The following is a 22,104-nucleotide window of genomic DNA, read 5'->3' as shown; positions in this document are numbered from 1 at the left end:
GATGCTGTATCCACTGAGCCCCATGGGCCGGAGCTCAGACCCTCCAGCCTCCGCGTCCCCCTGGGCTCTCTGGAGCTCTCCCCAGGGCAGCCCGCCCGCCAGCGGGGACGCCTTCCTCCCGGGGGGTGGGGTGACTGAAGTCCGAGGGGAGACAGAGATGCTCCTGCTCGGCCTCCATCCCGTCAGCACGCACTGCCTGCCTGTGGGGCAGGGCCCAGGTGACTCGGAGCGGGAGGGGCCCTGCCTGCCAGCAGCTCTGCACCCAGTAGGTCTATTACTAGTTCTTTGCAACCTCGAGGGCACCCCAGAATGAGTGCAGGGCAGCCATCTCCGCCAGAGAACCCGTCGCCATGGCCGCCGCGGCCCAGGCCCGCCCTCCCCCAGCACCCTGCTCTCGCCCGGCGCCGGCCGTCTCCCTGGATCACAGGCTTGGTTCCGTGCCTACCCGCTCTCTGGCTCCCGTTGGCACCCGCACGTGGTCCCAGCCTGTTTGCCCGGAGCCCGCACGCCAGCCCCTTCCCCGCTCCTTCAGGCCGTGGTGAGCTGGGCCTTGCACAATCACTTTCTCACTGTGGAAACCAGTGAGTGGCGTCCGGGAGCGCTGGCCTGGGGGTGGGGGGTGGGGGGTGGGGTTAGGGGGAGCGACAGGCCTGAGTGCCTGGGCTGCATCAGGGACCAGCTCGGGCCGCCCTGTTCAGAGGGGGTCAGCCTGACGAGGAGCCCTCCAGCTCAGCACTGCCCGCTCGGCAACAGTGTTGGGTGACAGACGCCACGGGCCACGCCGGTTCCCTTTGTAAAAGTTCCAAACCTGGGCCCGGCCGACGTGGCTCAGGGGTTGAACATCAACCTGTGAACCAGGAGGTCACGGTTCGATTCCTGGTCAGAGCACAGGCCCGGGTTGTGGGCTCCATCCCCAGTGTGGGGCGTGCAGGAGGCAGCCGGTCAATGATTCTCTCTCATCATTGATGTTTCTCTCTTTCTCTCCCTTCCTCCCTGAAAGCAATAAAAATATATTTAAAAAAAAAGAAAAGAAAAGGTTCCAAACCCAGGCTCAGGGCTGCGGGCTGTGTAACTGACAGTAAAAAGTAAAGACAAGGTAGTGTTACCATGAGCTCAGACGGATGGATGGGTAGGAGGGGGGTGTCTCTCTCCCAGGGTTGGCATGTCTCCCAAGCTGCCTTAGTTTGGGGTACTTTCTGTGCCTTCGCTGTATTGCACAATGGAGACGTTTTCAGGTGCCAGTCACGACTCCTGTGGCTGTGCCGTCCGTGAGCCTCTGGGCCGGAGATCTGTTAAAGCCCGCACTCCTGCCTGCTCGGGCACTGCCCTCTTCCCCTTAGGTTGTCAAATAAAAAGTGACAACAGCCGACAGAGCAGTGGCCGTCTGGTGCGGATGAATGAAAAAATGATACCTATTTCTTTTGTCAGATCGGCAAAAAAATACCTATTTTTGGTGTTAGCCTCAGAATGAGTGTCTGTGTGCCACGAGGTGAAGGCTGCCTCCGGAAATCCCCGAGTGACCCAGAGGCCTCGCCTGCGGCTGCTCCTGTGACCTCCGGCCTCTGAACCCCGGGGAGAGCCGGTCCGTCCGTCTGCGGGAGCCCCGCCTCTGAGCACACACGTGGGGTCAGCGTGGGCCCGTGCTCCCTGGCGGAAGGTCAGGCAACATAGTATCGCCCGGCGCTTCTTTGTGTCGCTTCCCCGCCTGGAAGGACGCGCGCGACCCCTGTTGGTGGAGGGGCGCCATCGCAGCCCGGCCCGCCCACCAGCGTCCCGCGGGTTCTCCCACCCGCTGCGGGGACTGCCCCCCAGCGCCCGCCTCCCCCGGGCCGCAGCCTCCAGGCCGGTGGGGTGGATCCGGCCCTTCCCTCAGCCCCCGACCCCGCAGCTCCAGGGCCACAAAGTCAACCCAGTTCCTCCTTCGACCTGCCCTTCCTCCCCGTCCCTGCGGGGCCAGCGCTCACCATCCACGAAGGCAACCCCAGGCCCTCCGGCCCCCGCAGCCGCGGGCCGCTTAACCCGCTGAAGGGGCCCAGGCCCTTCGGACTGTGACCGGCGCTGACCCCTCCCGCCGCTCCGCCGGCCCCTCCGTCTTCCTCCAACGCGGATGCTGAGCCCACAGGACCGGCTCGCGGGTCCTCTGGGGCCCAGTCTCTCTCCCTGGCACACTCACTGCTCTGTATTTTGGGGCCCCTATGCTAAGATTGCAGGGTCCCCCGCGCTAGTCAGCCCCAGGTTTGCACCTCGGGTGCTGCGGTCCAGACCTGTAGCGCGCTGGGGAGGTCAAGGGAAGGGTGGGCCACAGCGCCCTCTTGTGGTCATCGTGCCTACAAAGCTCAACTCTGAGGCCCCTAGTTTCTTTTTATGGATTTTATGTAGATTTAGAGAGGAAGGGAGAGGGAGAGAGAAACATCGATGAGAGAGAAGCATCATCAACCGGCTGCGTTCTGCACGCCCCCCAACTGGGATTGGGCCCGGAACCCTGGCATGTGCCCTGTCTGGGAATTGAACCATGACCTCCTGGTTCATAGGTCAACACTCAACCACGGAGCCACACCGGCCCACAGGATGGACTTTGTGATAAAGGGTGCTGGGGCAATGGACACCCACACCGGGAAAATGCATCAAAGCCCAATTCCAGGTGGATGACAGACTACGTTTAAAAGCAAAACAGTAGCCCTTTCTGGTGTGTGTGGCTCAGAAAGGTTGCTGGTTCGATTCCTGTTTAGGGCACATGCCCGGGTTGCAGGTTAAATGCCTGGTTGGGGGCGTGCAGGAGGCAGCCGATGGATGTTTCACTCTCACATCAATGTTTCTCTCTCTCCCTTTCTCTCTAAAAATCAATTTTCCAAAAAGCCAAAAAGAAAGTATGAGACACATGAGGCCTCACACTACAACTTCCGGGTTTATTATGAGCAACAGCATGGAGATGGGTTGGCTCGTGCAGAAAGGTGTTTTCTGAGGCTCATATAGAATCTTCTATTTAGAGCCACCCTGTGCCACCCGATACATGCAGGGAGGCTTGGGGACATAAAAACATATTAATGCATCTAGACCAGTGGTCGGCAAACTGCGGCTCGCGAGACACACGCGGCTTGCGAGCCGCTGTTTGCCGTTCTGTTGACTGAGTTTGCCGACCACTGATCTATACCATTGCCAATAAAATGTTTTTAAAATGAAAGTTTTTGAAAATCACTTATTTACATAAACTTATATCAAACTCTTAGAGCTACAAGAGTTAGTTCATTCAATTTATGGAAAACTAAGGCCAAGTCCCCTTTGTCAAACTACTCAGCCAAACACACTTATTTATTTTCATTGATTTCAGAGAGGAAGGGAGAGGAAGAGAGAAACATCAATGGTGAGAGAGAATCACCCATCAGCTGCCTCCTGCACCCCCACACTGGGGATCGAGCCCACAACCCGGGCATGTGCCCTTGACCAGAATTTAACCTGGGACCCTTCAGTCTGCAGGCTGACACTCTATCCACTGAGCCAAACCGGCTAGGGCTCAGCCAAACAAACTTTTTTAAAAAAATATATTTTATTGATTTTTTACAGAGAGGAAAAGAGAAGGATAGAGAGTCAGAAACATCGATGAGAGAGAAACATGGATCAGCTGCCTCCTGCACACCCCCCATTGGGGATGTGCCCACAACCAAGGTACATGCCCTTGACCGGAATCGAATCTGGGACCCTTCAGTCCGCAGGCCGACGCTCTATCCACTGAGCCAAACCGGTTAGGGCCAAACAAACGTTTGATTGGAAGGTGACTTCCTTTTATAACTCAAATGCTAATATGCACTTCCAGGAATATTACAGAATCTACTGAGAATTCGGTTCAGGAGTGAATGTCTGATAAGACAGGCCCTAAAGGCAGTCCGGGTGAGGCAGAGAGGGCTAAGGTAACTAACGTACCGATCACGCAGTGTGTTGGGAGAGCCAGGAGGCAGGCGGTGCCTCCAACAGGACCCGGTTCCTGGTAACACCGGGGGACACGCACCAGGACAGTCAGTACGGAGCCGGGAGGACAGGAGCCGCTCCCTCTGGTAAATGGGGGCGACCGCCAGGACCGACGTGTGCTTTGGGCTTTTGAGGTTAATTAAATGAGAATCAAGTATAAAAACCACGTAATTCCATTCATTTTGTTGCATATCATGACTGGATTTTCCTATGGATTTAAAGAAACCTTATGGAATTTAAGCAAATGTTTAAAAACAAAAGAAGGATCGCTCGGGAAGCTCACCTCTCCTGTTAGTTGTTGCTGCTAATCCTCACCTGCGGATATTTTATTCCATTGATTTTTTAGAAAGAGTGGAAGGGAGTGAGTTGGGGGCGGGGAGAGAAACAGCCATGTGAGAAAGACACGTTGATTGGTGCCTCCCACATGCGCCCCGACCAGGCTGGGGATCACACCTGCAACCTGGGGGCACGCCCTCGGCCAGGAGCCCAGCAGTAACCCTTCAGGGTGCGGCCGCTGCCTGCCCCAGCACCCTCCCGGGCTGCTTTATGCTGACGTTAAGTATTGGAGAAGATGAAGTAAGACGGGGACTGACTGATGCCCATCCAATGCAGAAGGGACGAGGGAAGTGTGAGCTGGGTTTCAGCGCTGTATCCTGAGGGGGTGGTCGGTTCAGAGCACACTGCAGCTCGCCTCGTCATCGCCAACGCCGCGGTGTGAGCTCCTGGGAGGGGCCTTCTCTCCCACCCGGGACACGCCAACCAGGAGGAGGACCCTGGCTGCTAGCGAGTGGAGGCCAGGCAAGCTGCTAAGCTCCCCACAGTCCACAGGGCCGCCCCCCTGCAAGCCCTGGTCACGTCCGGGCAGTTCACCTCAGACCCCGCTCGTCTTCGCCTCCCTGTGGCCTCTGTGAAGAGGAGGAAACGGACTCGGAGACCGAGGAACGCCAGAGAAGAGAGCTCAGAGGATGCAGCCTGACCTGGTCCAGATGGAGTCAGCGTCACAAAACCTGCAGGCACAGGTGTGCACACAGGAAAACCGGATTCACCGGATATGTCCTCCAGGCCCCCCACCTGGGCGCCCTGGTCCTGGCCTGACCCTCCGATCCCGCCCTAGCTGCCCACCGCCAGGGCGGGTCTGGGAGACACGTGGACCACCCCTCCCCAGTGGCCTCAGGAGGAGGGTGGCCCGAGGCTGGAACGCCAGGACACCAGCACCGCCCGGGCCGCCCTGGCTGGACAGTGCTCCGACTGACCGCTGCCGCGAACAGGTGACTCAGCCCGGCGTCTCTCCGGGCAGCAGCCTCCACGGGTCCGCAGGCACGGAAAGAAGGACGGACAGTTACCGAGAGCTTCCTGCGTGGGACCACACCTGACAAGTCACCGGGAACTGCCCATGTCTGAAGGAAAAGAGAGGCCACCGCGCCGAGCCTTTACGGTAACACCTGTTTAATAGGTCAGTCACTGTACAGGTCATCATATTCTTCCTGAGAATAACTTAGATCCCCCAGCAAACCAAAGGGAGGGCGAGTTCTCCAAGGGCCTGCCTGGGCAGCGGGCGGCCGCCGGCCCCCGCCCTGGCCTGCTGCCCCGGGAAGACACAGAGGAAGTCAGTGCGCGGCGGCGGCGGCGGGCAGTCAGCATGGCTTTCCTCTCTCGGTATAAATTATAGAAAAGGGGCGGGAGGCGCTGGCACAGCATTTCTGCCAAGAACATCGCTACAAACTGGCTCGCCGTTCCGTGAAGAGTCCGTGCGCTCCACGCCGTGCCCCCCACGCCCCCCGGCCCCGTGAGCGAGAGGCCGGAGGCGCGAGGGCTGTCGTGCTTTTCTAGAACGACACGTCTTCCAGACACGGCGCTCGGCCTCGCCCTCCGTGACGTGGTGGCGGCACGTGCGGCCGAAGGGCGTCTGCCCACAGCGGGGCCCAGTCCGCACACTGTTCCGGGCCCCCTCCTCCTCCTCTCGCTTCCAGCAAGTCCGGCCATTTCCTGCCACAGTCTCTGCACGACCCCGACGCTTCCCCCGGACAGTTCCATTCTTAGAAAAATGCCACATTTTGGATCCGGACTTTTCTGAACACCATGATTCAAGAAACAACAAAAAATGAACCCAAATCAAAATGTGGTTAAACGCATGAGAGCTCATCCACCAGCTGTCAGTCAGAAGCGCCGGGCGTCGGGCTGCCCCGCTGCTGGTGCACAGGAGTGTCGGGAGCGGGCTCCGCTCAGTGCGGCCTCGCCTGCCCCAGCATCTTCAGTCTGGCCTGGTCGATGACGTCCAGCAGGTTCTTGGCGTCCACGGCCAGGGCGTGCGCGGCCGTCAGCATCTGCTTCTTGTACTCCTGCTGCAGGCTGGTGAGCACGTGCTGCTGCGCCAGCCGCATCTTGCTGATGAGCTCGCCCAGGTCCGAGTTGAGCAGCTTCTGGGCCATCTCGACCTGGAGGCACGGGAGGGGAGCCCAGGGAGCAGGTCAGGGCTCACCTCTGCGGCGCCTCCCAGAGAAAGGACAGCTGGGAGGGTCACTGCACGGCCGGGAGCCCGGCCAGTTTAAAGGGCAGCAGCAGGGACCGCCCACGTCCCGCCCACGAGCCCCAGAGCAGGCGTGCCGGGCCTACCTCGCGGTGCGTGCTGGCCGGCAGGCCGGGGATGGTCTCGTCCACAGTGGCCAACAGCGTCCGCAGGGCCAGGCCGACTTCCTGAGGGAGAGGACCACACAGTCAGGTCACACAAGGCCTCACACGCAGACCAAGCTGTCCTTCCAGTTACGACATTTCTGTGTTTCTTTCCCTCGTTCCCTGAGCCCCACCTTTTAAGTTCCGAGGCAAGTTTCCCCCAAAGGTTCTGATCTGATACCAGGGCTCGACTGCCCTGGGGCGCGGGGTGAGGAGACACTCGCGTGAGGAAGGTCCGGGGAGAGCAGGGCTGGAGCCCCGTTTTCCTTGTCACCTGGTACTCCCACCCACACTACGCCGCCGCCTGCCTGTCCTCCTGGGTCAGACGTGCCACCTGCCAGTGCCGGTGAGGGCGGGCGACACACTCCTGAGTGCTCCCTGAATCCCTTCTCCCCTGGGTACTTTCTAGGGCCCAGGAGGCCGGCAAACAGGTGTCATGGCTGCCACAGGCCTCGCTGGCCAGTCTCAGGCCCGTCAGCAACTGTGGAACGCCTGCCGCTCCAGGACATCCCCACCCAGGCGCGGGGACAGGAGCAGCCGCCCCGAGGTCAGGACACTCCTCCGCTGGGACGGGACACGTGACGGTCTTACCTTCACCATGGGGACGTACTCCTCGGGCGGGGCGGGCTGGATCTTGCTGGACATCTCGATGACCGCCTTCACCAGGCCCGTCACGTGCTCGTACACCCTGTCATTGGAGCGGTCCAGGTTGGCCGTGGGCGGGGGGCTGATCTCCTGGGGCTGAAGCTGCCAACACAGAAGCCCGTTACCTTCTGCGTCCCGGGCGGCGTGCCACGGGGCTCGTTAGGGAGCGTCTTTAAAAGAGATCAAAGCAGACTGAAGACGGACTCTTGTTCTATGGGGTCAAGTTCACTTGGAGGATGACAGTGACGTGACTCCGAGTGACACACACACGAGGTCCTCCTCTTTCTAACTTTGAGCTCAGTTAAAGGGGATGAGGGGGAATCACACACGAAACCAAAAAGCCCCTGATTCTCTCAGACAAGCGATTCGATGCCCCCAGAATCATTTCCCCGGGGAAGCGTGTGCACGTGCCCACGGGCGTTCAGAGGGGCTGCTAAGGGCCAAGCGCTCTGCATTGGACCGGCGATGCCCACGGGGCCCGAGTCCTGCAGCAGGGACTCCACGGCGCAGCGGCGCCTCAGGCCGCCTAGTGGGAGCTTCCCTGGCAGGTGACAGAGCGGACACCACGTTTGCAGACGCAGCTCAGGTGAAGCCGTGCTGGTGCCGGAGCCAGCGCGGTGCTTCCGGGGAGCGGCGGCTCAGCCCCATAGGCAGGGCCCATGAGGTGGCCGCCCCGCGCCGGGCACCGAGCTACACAGGCCTCTGGGGAATCTCCCAGGGCCTTTCAACAGCGAACAGCTGCCCTGGCCCCACAGCACAGCGCTGTCTCCCCAGAGACTCAATTCAGCACAGTCTGGGCCGAGTCGCTGCTGCCTGGGCTCGGCTGCAGCGGGAGGCGCCCTTTCTCGGGCCGCCTCTGCCCAGGGAGCCTGGACTCAGGGGTCCCCATCGGGGCTGGGGACGGAAAGGACAGTAGTCCCCCCTGCAGAGGTGCTCCTGTCTCTCGCTCTGGGAATGACAAATGCTGCTGATATGAACAAGCACAGGAGCCCCCAGACCCCCGATTTCTGGTCCAGTCACATGCAGAGCGCTGGGTGTGATACAGAGCTGGACAGACACACAGACAAGATGTGCTTACCCTCCACGGCTATTGTTGAACGGAAGGTGAGGAAAGGTTAAAGGGGTTATCAGAGAGAGGGAGAAAAGAAAAACAGTATTAATACAGGCAGCAGACAAACCCCGTCCACACGAGCGGGCGAGCAGGAGCCCGTCGGCCGGCTCTCAGCCGCTGCGTCCGGGCAGAGCCGCGCACCGCCCAGGCACCGCAGTCAGTGGGTCTGCCACGCACACGCCTGTTTCCACAAAATAATCATGGAAACAACGTGCAAAGCCCGAGAAGGACAATCTGCCAGCTGTGCGAGAACCAAAAGAACCAGGGCCTTCAAAAAGGAGGGAGGATGCTTGTGACCACTGAGCCACCTGGGCCTCCGAGTGACTCAGAGGAACCGCACCCCTGCCCTGAGCCTGAGCCCGAGCCCCAGCCGCCGGAAGTGGCCACACCACACAGTGCACTCCTGGGCCGGGCTGGGCTTAAAGGCGTCAGGAGCCTATTTCAAAAACAAAAGCAGAAACCCTTCTTTTGAAGCCAGTCTCATGGTCGTTCCTCAAACTCGTGTAACTTCCTGCTTTTCTCTGCCGCCTGAAGCAGGGCCCGTCCTCTCCTTACAACTGTCTGAAGCAGGAGCCGGGGGTCAGGATTCTGCACGTCTCGGCCCACTGCCTGCCCTGTGCTGTGGGGGCACGAGGGGGTCCCCCGGAGCTGCAGCGCCCTGCAGGGCCCTGGGAGGGCAGGACCCGTGCGGCCGGGACGAGGTGAAGGGGCTCCCCGAGGAGCCTCCGGCAGAGCCCCGCCAGCAGCACCGGCTCCGGCGCCGGGCAGGGCAGCGCCTCCACTGCGTTGCCTTTGCCGCTCCTGCCGCAGCAGTCCCGGGGCCGCGAGGGACACTCGCAGCGACACCTCCAAGCGAGAGCTTGGACGACGTCTGTCGCTGGTTTCAATGCCGTCCGGACGGGTCACGCTCCACCCAGCTGAAGTCGAGCGTTTCCGTGACCACAGTCGTGCTCTCGGCTGATGTGACAACCTGCACCCAACTGCTGGCCAGCGGGCAGGACGCACGCTTCCCACTGCTGCTCCCGCACACCCCGCGTTCCCACATGAAGGTCGCACGCTATCCCGGTAAGACTTGGGCTTGCTCCACACCCCACGCGAAGGGCTTCTTCACACGCCTCCCCTGCTACACGCCACGCCCACCGTGAGCGCGGCACCTGCCAGGCCCTGGCTGCATCGGATCTCCTGCTCACCTGCTGTCCCTGGCCCACCAGCCATTGGGGAAGCCTGCTCACTAACCCGCTTCCCCCTCTCTCATGTGTCAAGGACCCACGTCAGGAAGGGCTGTGGACACCTGGTGTGGTGCCAGCAGGGCCGCCGAGCGCCAGGCCCAGCCCAGGGACCGCCCCTTACATGGCACCACAGAGGAGAGCCCCTCCCAGGTCCCGGGAGCCCAGCACGCCAGGGCCCTGCTCCCGCCCCGGGCGGGCGGCGGGGAGGGAAGGTTTGGAGCCATGAAGTAGCTCCTGGGCGCCAGCGCCTGAGCCTCGGGTCCCTGTCCGGGCGGCTCCGCGCAGTGCAAGCGGCTTCCAAAGGCCATTCTGCCGGGGAAACAGCGGCCTCTCCACTGAGCCACATGGCGGGCTGGGAGACGGGCCTGCAGGTCTCGCCTGCGTCCTGATTGAATCAGTTTTTAAAACCAGAAGCCACCCTCTGCCTGGCCAGAGAAGACGTGCTGGGACAGTCAGGAGCTGAGCGAGGCCCTGGGTGGGGTCTGTCCCAGAGAAACGGGAAGGATCCCGGTAAAGCGTGTTCCTGACTCTCCGGGGTTTGGAACCACCCTGAGCTGCAGCCCACGGCGTGCCGCCCCGGCCCCACCCGCAGCGCAGGCTCATCCGCCAGAGCCCGGAGCAGAGCCAGCTCCTCGCCCACCTTGACGCCCTCGTTGTAGCTGTCCCCGGGGCTGCTGAGGCTGGCAAGGCTGCCCAGGTGGCCGGGGGCTCCGGGGCGTGGTGGCTTCTTTGGTGGAGCTGCAGGATCTGGAAAAGGGAACACGTCTCATTAAAGAACATGCCTTCACAGAGCGCACACATGCACGCACGCACGCACACGCACACGCATGCACGGCCCTACTGGTGCCCGGTACGAGGTTCCCTCTGCAGCCTTCTCAGCATGGGCTGCCTTTGGGAACCGTCACAATCGCTGTGGCTTGCAGAGGGGACCGATAAAAAACCATGAGGTATTCCAAAGCTCAGAAACGTACACGTGAAAAGCCGCTCCCTCCATGTTACACAAACTGCTTGCTATGGTTTCTTTCTCCGCTTACCTGGCTTCCCCACCGGCTGGTAAATGTGCTGGTTTCCAGTCTGTGGGACAGAAAGGTCGGTCAGCGCGGCAGCGTCACGGCAGGGTCACGGCCGCCCGCCCTCGCCTGCCCCCGCCCCCGGAACCGGGTGCTGAATGCTGGCTCCAGACACCACCAAGACGAGGGCAGCTGCTTTAGGCCTCAGCTGGGGTGGGGCAGGCAAATAAGCAGGTCGTGCTAACGGGGGGACAGAAGGGCTGCGACAGCGCGAGCCTGGGGGACGGCGACGGCCAATTTGCAGTCCTCCTAAGAGCCCCGCCGGGGTGCCGGATGTGGTGCAGTCAGCTTCCCTGGCCGGCTCTGACCGCCGTCCTGACAACGATGGACAATGATGTCAGAGCACTGGGAGCCTACGCCCCCCCCCCCCCCGGGGCCATGTCCTTGTCTCCCGAAGCCCTGCGTGTGCCGGACCGGCTGGGAAGGCGGTCCGAACCAGACCAACTTCGGGCTGGCAAGCGGCCATCACACTTCCGACCCCCGCCCCCAGGCCGCGCCAGGCAGAGCAGCTCCTTCAGCGCCCGCTGCGGGGAGACCTGCCTGTCTGCGCTCTCCAGCTGCGCTGCCCTAGAGGCCCTTCAAAGGGCCCACCATCGCGCCCCGCCGTGCCGCACGCAGCCGCCAAGCCCTCGGAGCCGGAGCTCCCGGGCAGCACCCCGGACCTGCCGCTCACCTGCGGGAGCGGCTAACACCAAGCGGTGGGGGAGCGGCACCGCAGCAGCAGCTGCCGGGGAGGCTGCGAGCAGGCCGGGCCCAGTGACAAAGGAGCTGGGGCTGGAGGGACCCGAAGGTCAGGCCCTTGAGAATGTGGCCCCATGCAGACCTGGGGTGGGCAGCAGAGGTTGAGAAGCCCAGGTGGCCAGAGCAGCTGCGGAGGAGTGAGCGGCCCAAACTTTAGAAACAGACATGGCTGTGCTGACCCGGCCGTAACGCGCACACATTTTAAAAGGTTTGAAACATAAAGAATGTTCTGGTTGACTCCTAGGTAGCAGGAAAGTTCAACAAACTAGGATGTTCTATTCTCAGGACGTTCTTGATGCATTCGGCAGTGTAGGCATCAGGCACTGTGCTAGGCAGGCACACAGCTTTGCCTGGAAGGGCAGGCCTGCGGGAGCCCCTGCCCTCAGAGCGTGCTGGGGTGACTGCGTGGACCCGTGCTCTGGTGGGACGTGTCTCCAGCTGGGGCCTGAGGACTCACTCAGCTGTGGCGGCTTCCGTGTCCCATTCGTACTGAGGCGAACAGCTCACAACATAACGGTGCTGCCACCCCGGTCCTAGTGGGAGTGCAGATCGCTGTCCTCTACACAGCTGAGCGGGCACGCCCCCGCCTGTTCGCAGGGCTCACTAGCCTCAGCCGGTGGATAGCCACTGCGCTCCAGCCAAAGGGCTGCCGGCAGCCTCAGCACAGCTCACAGCCTGAAGGCGGAGAGCGGCAGCGGCGGGCAGACCGCGGAGCCACCTGTAGCTGAGGACACGGTCCCGTGTGTATCGCCCCAGGAAGGAAGCCGCCACAACCTAAACCGCCGCGGCAAGTGAAGAGGCCGCCCAGCCAGCTGGCCGCCTGGCGTCTGACGCGGCAGCGGGCGGCTTTGGGTGCATTTCCTACAGCCTCGGTTGGCCCACCTGTGGGTGTGGGTGTGGGTGTGGGTGTGGGTGTGAGCAGTGCCTGCCTTCACGGGGTGCTGGGGACGCGTGTGGGGCAGGACGCATGCAGCACAGCACCTGCAGGACGAAGCGCCTTCCCCACCAGGACGGCCCACCCTTCCCGTCGCCCAGGCCTGGGGCCGCCTGTGCTACGAGGTGACGCGTGGCCCCTTCCTGTGTCTTCGCTCCACGGAGTGTTTCTGCCGCCCCCTCAGCCGGGCCGACCTCAGCCGTTACTCGTTCCTCCACACCCGTCTGTGCTGTCGCACACGGAGCCCAGCAGCTTTCCTCACCAAGCTCCCTGCTGGTCACGTTCCCACAGCAGGTCCCGGGACGAGGGCTACATCGTGCCGAGCCTCTCTCTCCCTGTGATTCAGGACAGAGTGCTCATCGCACAGGAGGAAGGGGACATGTCGGGCGGCGGGCAGGTCACCTGACTCCTGCCTCCCTGCCTGCAGGGCCCGCCGCACCAGCGCCTTCCGGGCTGACACGGAGCACGCCACGCCCCCGGGCCCGCCTCAGGGCAGCGGGGTCCCAGTGCAGACAGGACAGCTCCTGGCCTGAGTGTGTCCCGATGGCAGCCCACGGCTTCTGTCTAACGGAGCCGCTGGTGGACACTGGCGGGCGGAGGCCCTTTCCTGGGCGCTCCTTTCCGTGAGAGAGAAGGCTGTGCTCACTGTGACCACACACCCGCTGATGGAAGTCCTAAGGGAACACTGAACTCCTCTCCCAAGACCAGGGGGGCTCTAGCAGGGTCTAAGCTACTGGATGAACGTACGCTGCTCCTTAAGGAGGGTGTGAGGGTTTCCCGACAGCGCCCAGGAAAGGCCTTCCCTGCAGCAAGCGTTCTGCGATGGGAGCGGCTGTGAGCGCGCAGTGAGCGCGTGAGAACGCAGCGGACTCAGCGTGAGCGTGCCAACATTAGTGCGTGTCCCTGCTTCTCCAGGCGCAGAGCCCAGCTGCCCACGGAAGAGACGGCACTGGTGGCGGGGTGGAGATCTCCGCGTCTGAGCAGGGACACGGGGTGCGGGGCTACCACGGCCGCTTCGCCCAGAGTGGATGGCTGGGTTCGGAGGCGCCACGACAAGGACACGACAGCCACGTCCAGCTTACCGGGCCCTGGAGACTCCCGTCCTCCCTGTCCACGCTGCCTCGGGAGAGCCGCACGTCGGGTTTCTGAAGTGGAAACAGAACCAAACAGCTTCAGTCTGGGTTAAGTCCCTTCCTTTTTCAACACAGCTGTCCTCGACTAAGGAGAGGAGATTGGTCCCCAGTTTTGGAAAAATTCTCAAAAGCCAGAGACAACCCCTGGTCGGCGGCCCAGAAAACCCCACGTGCTCACAAATAGGGTTGGGCCCGCCCCCGAGCCCGGCCCCTCCTCCGGCAGCAGGAGAGCCTTCCCCCGCGCCCAGGAGCCACCAAGGAAAGGAGCAGCGCCCTCCCTGCGCCCGGAGCGAGCGGCATGGGCCTGGCCCTGCCGCCGCAGCGGTCGATGGTACGTTTCCCACAAGCACCCAGAATACAGACACCAGAGAACCTGGTTAACAGAAATGAGCTCACCACGTCACGAGCACTAGAATAAAGGCTGGGTGCACACCACCGGGCGGCAGCCTCCAGCCACCAGCGCGCTGCCCACCACACCGCCCCCTCCTGGGCCCACGCTCGCAGGGAGCCCTGTGACCACCGTGATCGCTCCCCGCCAGACCAGAGCGAGCTGCTGCGAGCCCGGCTGTGCAGCTCTGCACCGGGCAGGGAGGGCCGGCGCCCAGGACACGGCCACAGGCACCGGCTGGGGCGATGGAGAAAGGGCTTGGCCTCACTCTTTTTTGAAAGGCACATGTGCACAAAAGGGCAACAACGTCACAGAATTTCCAGCCTGACTGAACTAATATTGGCACGGTACTACGTTATCGCCACATCAGGTGTCCAATAAACCAACACTGCTCGTTAGTGGAACATCGGGGCCATTTCCACATTCAATGGTGGTAGCAGGCTGTGGGTGACTGTGTACAAACCGAGCTGAATCGCCGATTACTTCCCGGGCCAGAGCTCTAGGAATGGAATTACTGAGTCAGAGGTCTCAACGTTTGGGAAGTTCTGGGTATAAGTTGCCAAACTGCTCCCGGCAGGGGAGTTTACCTGCTGGGTGTGAGTCTCTCCCACCATGTCCCCATGTGCTGTCACTCAAGACTCGGCCAATTCCAGGAACAAAACGCTACGCTGCTGGGGTTGCGCCCCCCTTTCTGGAAGAGAACACCTGTTTCTTCTCACTAACCCAGGGGTCCTCAAACTTTTTAAACAGGGGCCAGTTCACTGTCCCTCAGACAGTTGGAGGGCCGGACTATAGTTTAAAAGAAACTATGAACAAATTCCTATGCACACTGCACATATCTTATTTTGAAGTAAAAAAACAAAACGGCAAACACACCCGCATGTGGCCCGCGGGCCGTAGTTTGAGGACGCCTGCACTAGACGCTCGGCCCGTGAGGTCAGAGGCCCTGGCGCAGCGCCCCGCTGGGTCTCAGGACGACACGTGGGGAAGAGCCACCTGCATGACACCCCAAATCCACTCTCACCCGTGAGACGGAGCCCACGGGTGCCTGGCACAGCAACGCGCACGTGCCCGGTGCTCAGTCCATGCTCCAGGAGCCGTTAACCCCCGCGGGCAGACAGGCAGGGGTCGCGGAAAGGCAGGGGTCGCGGCGGCTCAATCAGTTACAGGGACCGGGAGCACCTTCTACCTGGGAGGTATTTTATTTGCTTTTTTGCTGTAATGAGAGCAACTTGAGTTCATTGTTTGCTGACAGAATAAGGAGCTGCATTTCATGTACTTACAAGAATTACCTATTTTCTTCCCATGTGAATCACAGGAAATGACGTGCTTTCATTTCTTTATACGTAACAGTTCCCTAAGGTGTACTTTCCCAGAGTGGGGATTTCAGTTGGAAGGGAAAGGTCTTCCCCACGCGTCCACTGTGTGAGTGGCCATGACCGAGCTCCCCGTGGGCTGACAGCGCCTGAGCGGAGCCCGCCCGCCTCCAGCAGCGACCACAGAGGAAGAGATGGCTCTTCCCTGCTCCCGGGTGAGGCGAGTCTCCCGTCCCCGCCCAGGACACTCCAGACCTGAGGACAGGAACGGCTCCGATAAAGGAGGCGGCTACAGCCGACATCTTACACTGACAGGTACACACATAACGTTGGGGGCTATGTGGTTATTGTCCCCATCGTGCAGCATCTTCTGTTTTTTCATTTAGGTACAACATTTATGACAAAGTGTACACATGTTCAGTGTAAAGCTCAACGCATTTTCATGTATGTGTGTCCCTGCCTAACACACCACCCAGATCAGGACAACCCAGCAGGCTCCCGCCCCCCTGCCCAGCGGACACCTGCCTCCGCCCGGCCACAGGGACGAGTGGCTGAGCTTCACGTATGGACTCAATGTGCGCCCGTGTGTCTGCACCTGGTGGTGCCGTCTGTGAGACGGCCCCTGGGCTGCCCGTGGCGGCAGCACAGCACCTGCTGTGTGGATCTTGCCTATTTCGTGGTCAGGGGCAGGTGGGTTACCTCCAGTTCCTGGCACCACACAGGCGCTGCTGCCAGCAGGCTGCTGCGAGCGGGCGCGCACACTCCCTCTGCTCAGCAGCAGTGAGAGCCAAGGCGCTTCTGAGGTCCTAGGGACACGGCCACCCACAGGTCCATCTCGGTCTTGACTCCCCCATCACTATCCCTCTGAACACTTCATGTTCAGACTTTTACTCCACAGTCCCGCCACCGTGAACTACACTGCTTCGCCTCCAAACCTGGCACCTGATGTCAGGAAGAAGCACAGGGGGATGTGGCCTGGCCCAGAGCCAGAATCAGAACCAGAGCCAGAGCCAGAGCCAGAACGAGCAGCAGAGCGGTCTGCGGACGGGCTGTCCTGGGTCGGCTCTGAGAGGAAAAACAGCTCAAATATGTACTTCCTGTCTGAGGACACAAGGCAGGCTTTATGGAGGCAGGCGTTCTCATTTTAAAATTAGACTTCTGTCTTGAGCCCAGTATCACATCAGAAAACTCCTGTGCGCACAGTGACAAAAACAAGGAACAAAGGTACTCTGTGTGTAAGTCACGCCCGACCGGGCAGAGTGCTGGGAACAGCCTGGGACTGTGCTCTCGCCCAGATCTGCCTTCTGCTGGCTCGGAAGGACACAAGCTGAGCAGGGATGGGAGAAGGGAGTGGGCATGCCACCACACACAGGTGCCGTGGGTCCCGGCTGGGTGACCTTGGGCAAGAGGCTGCCACTGCAAGAACGTGTGCTAATGGACACATAGATCTGGGGGTCCTGGCACACCACAGTCCTCAAGAAAAGGCAGGAGCTATTATTAACAACTAGGGGCCCGGTGCACAAATTCATGCACACTGAAAGGAAATTAATTAGAAAAAATATTTTAATATCGCTATTCACCCTTTCTCTATAATAGGAGTGTCAACCAAATTCATGATAGGCAATGACAGATGGAAACACACGCGTGTGATTGGCGCCAGCAAGAGCTTTATATGTATCGTGCATGTGCGAGTCAACTTAGCCTTTTATATGTATAGAATAAACTTGCTTAGTTAGACCTGCTTTCTGATGTAGCTAAACTTTTTCCAGCCCCATGAAGCACCCCAACTTCTCTTTCAGGTAATTGTCAGCAACACAGCAGTAAATATCAACACAAAGCAGATTATTATTGTAGATCATGCAGGGAGAACAAAGGGTAAAATATTTAACTCATTGCACAGAATATAGTGTTTGACTATATTCTGTGCAATGAGAAAACCTGAAATCATTTTGAAGGTCCACCATTTCTTACTTCTTTTCAGTCAGGTCAAGTTTCTAAACTTCCTAAATCTCCCTTTTCCGGCTAATAAAAAGAAAATAAGATTCCACCGAGTCTCCTATCTACCTGCTCCAGGACTTCTGTGAGGATCAAAAGAGATGAGGCATAGGAAAATGCTTCACAGACTTTTGGTTAAAGTGTGAAATGTTAGCACCTGGTGATAAAGCAAGTCTCCTGGGCTGAAGAAACCCCAAGGGGGCTAGTTGCCAGGGAGAGGAAACCGGGTGTTGCTACACTGCTACATGACGTCATTACCGGGCGGGGCTGGGCTGTGGGCCGCATTTTGTGCACGGGGTCTCAGCAGCATTGGCTGCAATTTGGTGGAATGTCACTCTGGGATGGTGGCGGGGCCTGTGTCCCACTTGAGGGAAGCCGAGTGTTGCTCTGTCAGTGTCAGGTCGGTGGTGCTGTTTCTTTGTCAATGGCCAGTGCGCATCACGGCAGCTCCTGCGTTGAGCGTCTGCCCTCTGGTGGTCAGTGCGCGTCATAGAGACCGGTCGGACAGTGGAGGGACACTTAGCATATTAGCCTTTTATATATGTAGATGACCATGCAATCACGTGAGCCCTGAAAACGGGATCTATTCGAAAAAATCTGGGAACTATGGCTGAGAAAGCAACTTTAAGAGTTAATTTTTCAAGTAGAAACCTGACTCTGTCCAGGCTGCATAGCTGATGTCACTGGGGGGCAGCACCGCTCCCCAAGCAGTCTGAGGACCAAGCGGGGCGGAACTGATCTGTTACCAGGCCAGGAGGAGACAGAACAGAAGACAAGAATCTTTAGAAATTTCTAGAGCAATCTGAAATAGTGTTAGGTCTGCTGAAGTTCATAATGAAAAAGTTTGGCTTGTATGTTGTATATCTTTTTGAAAATTTCCCTTTTCTAGTAACTGGGTTTTATTTTACTTAGCCAGGGCAGCAGGTGCACAACAGCTCGGATGACACCAGTGGCTGGCCCGCCGCACTGACAGCAGGACAAGCCTGCCTTGGAAAGCGCCGCGGCCTAAAAGGCGGCATTTACGAGTGGCAGGCTCTGCGCACTCCAGGGGCTGTTAGCTACCTGCTAACGAGAGAGAGTGAAGGTTCCCTTATGACAGCCAATAAATCCAATAAATCCAATAAAAGGCTCTGCAGCTCCTGAGCAGCGATCCCCTCAGGCTCCTCTGCAGAAACCTTTCGAGAGTGGCCAACCTCGTACTCCATCTCTTCCTTAGCTTGGGGTCAGGAGGGGAGGAGGTATTCTGGGACTGTCTGCAGGAACGCTGTGTCAGAGGAGGAACTTTGTGACACATGACCTAGGAGTCTAGGTTCTCATCAATGCAGCTCATGGCAGCGATGGAGCTCAAACCGAGGAAGAGCAAAAAAAGCCCTTTGAAAATTAGGGGGGTGCTCCTCCCTCCACTGTTCCCATGTCACCCTCACCCCCCTATGAGGAAAGCATTACCCGCACTGTATGGCGGGCGTGAAGTACTTCACAGGCTAAGAAATGAAAGCATGAAGAGAGAAAACAATGCAGGGTCCCAGTAACGAGGATTTTTAATTCTCCCAAGTCTGAGTTCTTTCCCATAATGCCGCTGAAAGGACAGCAGGATGGGAAGGACCTCTGAGTGCCAAACTGCTCCGTTTCCCACCACCGCCAGGCCCTGGCCACCCCCGCCCCGCCTGCATGGCCCGAGGCCCTGTGTGGTCTGCCCCCCTCCGTTCCTGCGCTCTGGCCTCTATGGCTGTCTTTCCGACCCTCAGATGTACTTGGCTCCTTCCCAGCTCGCCTTGGGTCCTTGCACTTGGCGTGCCCTCTCCCTGGAATGTTCCTCCCCAGATCTTCTGGGGCTGTCGCTCTTGCCATTTTAGCCGCTCAGCCTCCCCAGTGACCTGGGGGCTGTCCTTCCCCTCTGTGCTCAGTGGCTCTGTCACAATGGGAGGCTGACCCAGGAGGACAGGAAGAGAGGAGGGGCAGAGGAGGCTGGGCGGGTCATCCCGGGGTAGCTCCAGCAGATTGGACACCAGAGACTCAGGATCAGACTTGCATTTTAGGAACATCACCGTGGCTGTGGCGGGGACAATGCTGCAGAGACCCCAATTAAAATGCCCAGGCGAGCCGAGACCGGTTTGGCTCAGTGGATAGAGCGTCGGCCTGCGGACTCAAGGGTCCCAGGTTCGATTCCGGTCAAGGGCATGTACCTTGGTTGCGGGCACATCCCCAGTAGGGGGTGTGCAGGAGGCAGCTGATTGATGTTTCTCTCTCATCGATGTTTCTAACTCTCTATCCCTCTCTCTTCCTCTCTGTAAAAAATCAATAAAATATATTTTAAAAAAAATAAAAAAATAAAATGCCCAGGCGAAAGGAAGGCTTACTGGTCCCGTCTCCTCGCTCTCAGTCCCGTCACTGGAGGCGGCCCCGTCTTGACTGCCTGCTGCTCTCAGCCCCACCCACCACCCACGACATGGCCCTAACGAAGACCCAAATCCATAGGGTGGCAATCACTCACCGCACCTTAGGGACCAGCACTGTGCATACCCTGAAGCCAATAAGCGATGACAAGAAACACATTCTTCTCACCGATGAGCATCATCTAACTCCCAACGAAACACCGCAAACAAAATAAACCAGGCCTGCAAAGAGGGGTCACCTCTGACTGAAGAGGGATTTATCTCTGGGATGCAGGACTAGCATAAACCCAAGCAAAACGCTCCAGGTAACTCAGGTTAAACCTTTTAAAGTTTTTTTTTTAAATACATATTTTTATTGATTTCAGAGAGGAAGGGAGAGGGAGAGACAGAAACATCAATGATGAGAGGCAATCACTGATTGGCTGCCTCCTGCACGCCCCCTACTGGGGATGGAGCCTGCAACCTGGGCAGGTGCTCTTGACTGGAATCGAACCCTGGACCCTTCAGTCCGCAGGCCGACGCTCTATCCACTGAGCCAAACCAGCCAAGGCTAAAGTTTTCTTAAAAACACCACCACCACCTCAATATATTTAAAATGTACAGGCACAAATATACCAAGTTATACTTAATGGAGAAAACTATTAGAGGCACTACCTTTAAAAACAAAAGCAGGAGAAGCCAGCAAGGAGCTACTTCATACTGAAGTTGGCAAGAGACGCCCCAGGAGAGAAGGCGCACGTGTCTAAGAAACACCGAGTGAGACGAAGAGCGACAGCTGTGCATTCGGAAAATCCAAGGGAACCGGCCACCGAGATTTCATGTGACAGATACCGGAAAACCCAAGACAAATTCCTATCCACCAACTGCATGTGCACACACAGAAATACACAACGACAAGTTCAATGGAAACGAGACACCGGTCTCTCAGCGACAGGCAGCTGTCAGTGGCGGGCAGCAGGTTACCACGGAGTAGACAGGCGGGCTGTCCGTGCGCAGGCTGACACCTCGGGGAGCTGTTTGTCAATTCGGTGGTAACACAGAAGCCACAGAAATGCTCACACCTCTGAGCCTGCAAGGCCACTGCTACCCTCAAAACTGATACTGAAGAAGTGACTCCAGGAAAGCCAACACCCACAAGGGCCAGTTTCAGGAGGCGGATGGGAAGCCAGCTCTCCTGCTTGGAAGAGGGACCTATGCCCCAGACCCCGCAGGCTAAGGGCGGAAGGACATCTCCGAAACGCAGTTACCAGGAACCTCTCCTCTTTCTCCAGCCAGCGCTGGTCCTCCTCCATCTCCTGCTGCTGCCGGATCAGCCGCTCCTCCATCAGGTGTGTGGGCAACACCTGTCCGATCCCGCGCAGGTCCAGCGCCGCAGGGTCCTGAGGGCAGAAACGGCACGGCTGCTCGCAGGTCTACTTGGGATGCTCTCACGTGTTCCCTGTCTTCCCAAGGAAGCGAGGTGGTGGGGACAGGAGGCGTACCCGGCTGTGGGAGCGACTTTCCTGGAGGCTGCGGGTTGATGCGTGCCAAGCATCTTTACAAAGTATACAATCGCTACGCTCAGCGCCACCGGCAGGCAGACACTTGACGGAGGAAGTGAGCATCTGCGCACAGATGTGCCGTTAGTCCTAGCGGGCAGTGGAAACGGTCTGGGAGTGAGCAGGACCCCACGACAGAGGCGACAGCACTGACGGCTCGTCTGCCTGCTCCTTCCTGAGCTCCAAGCCAATTCCATTCAATCGGGGGTCTGCCTTCCAAACGAAGGGGCTAATGCTGGTGGCGTCTCTCCTCTCTTTAATAGAAAGATTCCCAGCACCAGCAAGCATCTGAGTAAAAGGAGCCTCCTGATGTGAGAAGTAGGTCACCAAAATCAAGACACCCGAGGATTTAGAAGGAAAAGGTACCTGGGGCAAAGCTTTGTCAGTTAACAAACGGAAGCCTGAGAGCACCCAGCTTACCTCCACGCTGGGCTGCCACATGGACATCTCCTGGGGTCTGTGATTCCACGAATCTGTTTGGTCCAAAAGGGATGCCTGTCCCGGGTACATGCTGCCTGCCATGGCTGGGATTCCGTGTGAGCCAGGGTAGCCAGAGACCTGCGGGCGAGTGAGTGGTGGGTCAGGTTCGGACACACGAGTTCTGCAGAGTCTGCGCCCACGAGAGAGGAGGTAACTTAGGCTAGAGAATCCTGTGGGGCCCAGTTCGCAATGGGACTTTGCAGAGGGATGTAAATGAGGAACTTGAGACAGGGGTGGGCCTGACGTGACCTCAGGTTCCTTAGAGAGTGCAAGAGGGAAGCAGGGGTGCGGGGGAGGGAGACTGACTAGTGAAGATCAAGAGAGCCTCACCAACTGTGGCTCTGAAGGTGGAGGAAGGCCACCAGCCGAGGAATGCAGGTGGCCCGGGGAGTCTGCACTGAGGCCGCAGCAGACAACTGCGCAAACTCGCCCGCAGTCAGACCCTGCACTTCCTACGGCCGGGAGCAGCCGTCCTCGGGGGCCATCCACAGGCTGTGC

General features: G+C 59.1%; 1 protein-coding gene across 17 annotated transcripts in view; it reads right to left on the bottom strand.

Annotated features, from left to right (window-relative positions):
- Nucleotides 1-3,570: 3,570 nt before the first annotated feature.
- The window catches only part of PTK2 (protein tyrosine kinase 2), a gene marked incomplete at its 3' end in the record, with an annotated part of 114,915 nt that continues 96,381 nt past the window's right edge, over nt 3,571-22,104 (bottom strand). For 9 of the 17 annotated variants that reach the window (XM_079795830.1, XM_079795843.1, XM_079795840.1 and 6 more), the window contains 8 exons: nt 21,547-21,684; nt 20,836-20,967; nt 13,446-13,508; nt 10,653-10,692; nt 10,259-10,365; nt 7,225-7,380; nt 6,577-6,657; nt 3,578-6,398 (listed from right to left, as the gene is read on the bottom strand). In XM_079795830.1, the coding sequence (XP_079651956.1) occupies nt 6,186-6,398; nt 6,577-6,657; nt 7,225-7,380; nt 10,259-10,365; nt 10,653-10,692; nt 13,446-13,508; nt 20,836-20,967; nt 21,547-21,684 (930 nt within the window). The other 8 variants (XM_079795826.1, XM_079795837.1, XM_079795836.1 and 5 more) reach the window with 4 other exon arrangements.

The sequence above is a fragment of the Cnephaeus nilssonii genome (assembly GCF_951640355.1).
Source record: "Cnephaeus nilssonii genome assembly, chromosome: 18".
Classification (NCBI taxonomy): Eukaryota; Metazoa; Chordata; class Mammalia; order Chiroptera; family Vespertilionidae; genus Cnephaeus; species Cnephaeus nilssonii.
This window is presented reverse-complemented; position numbering and strand designations above follow the sequence as displayed.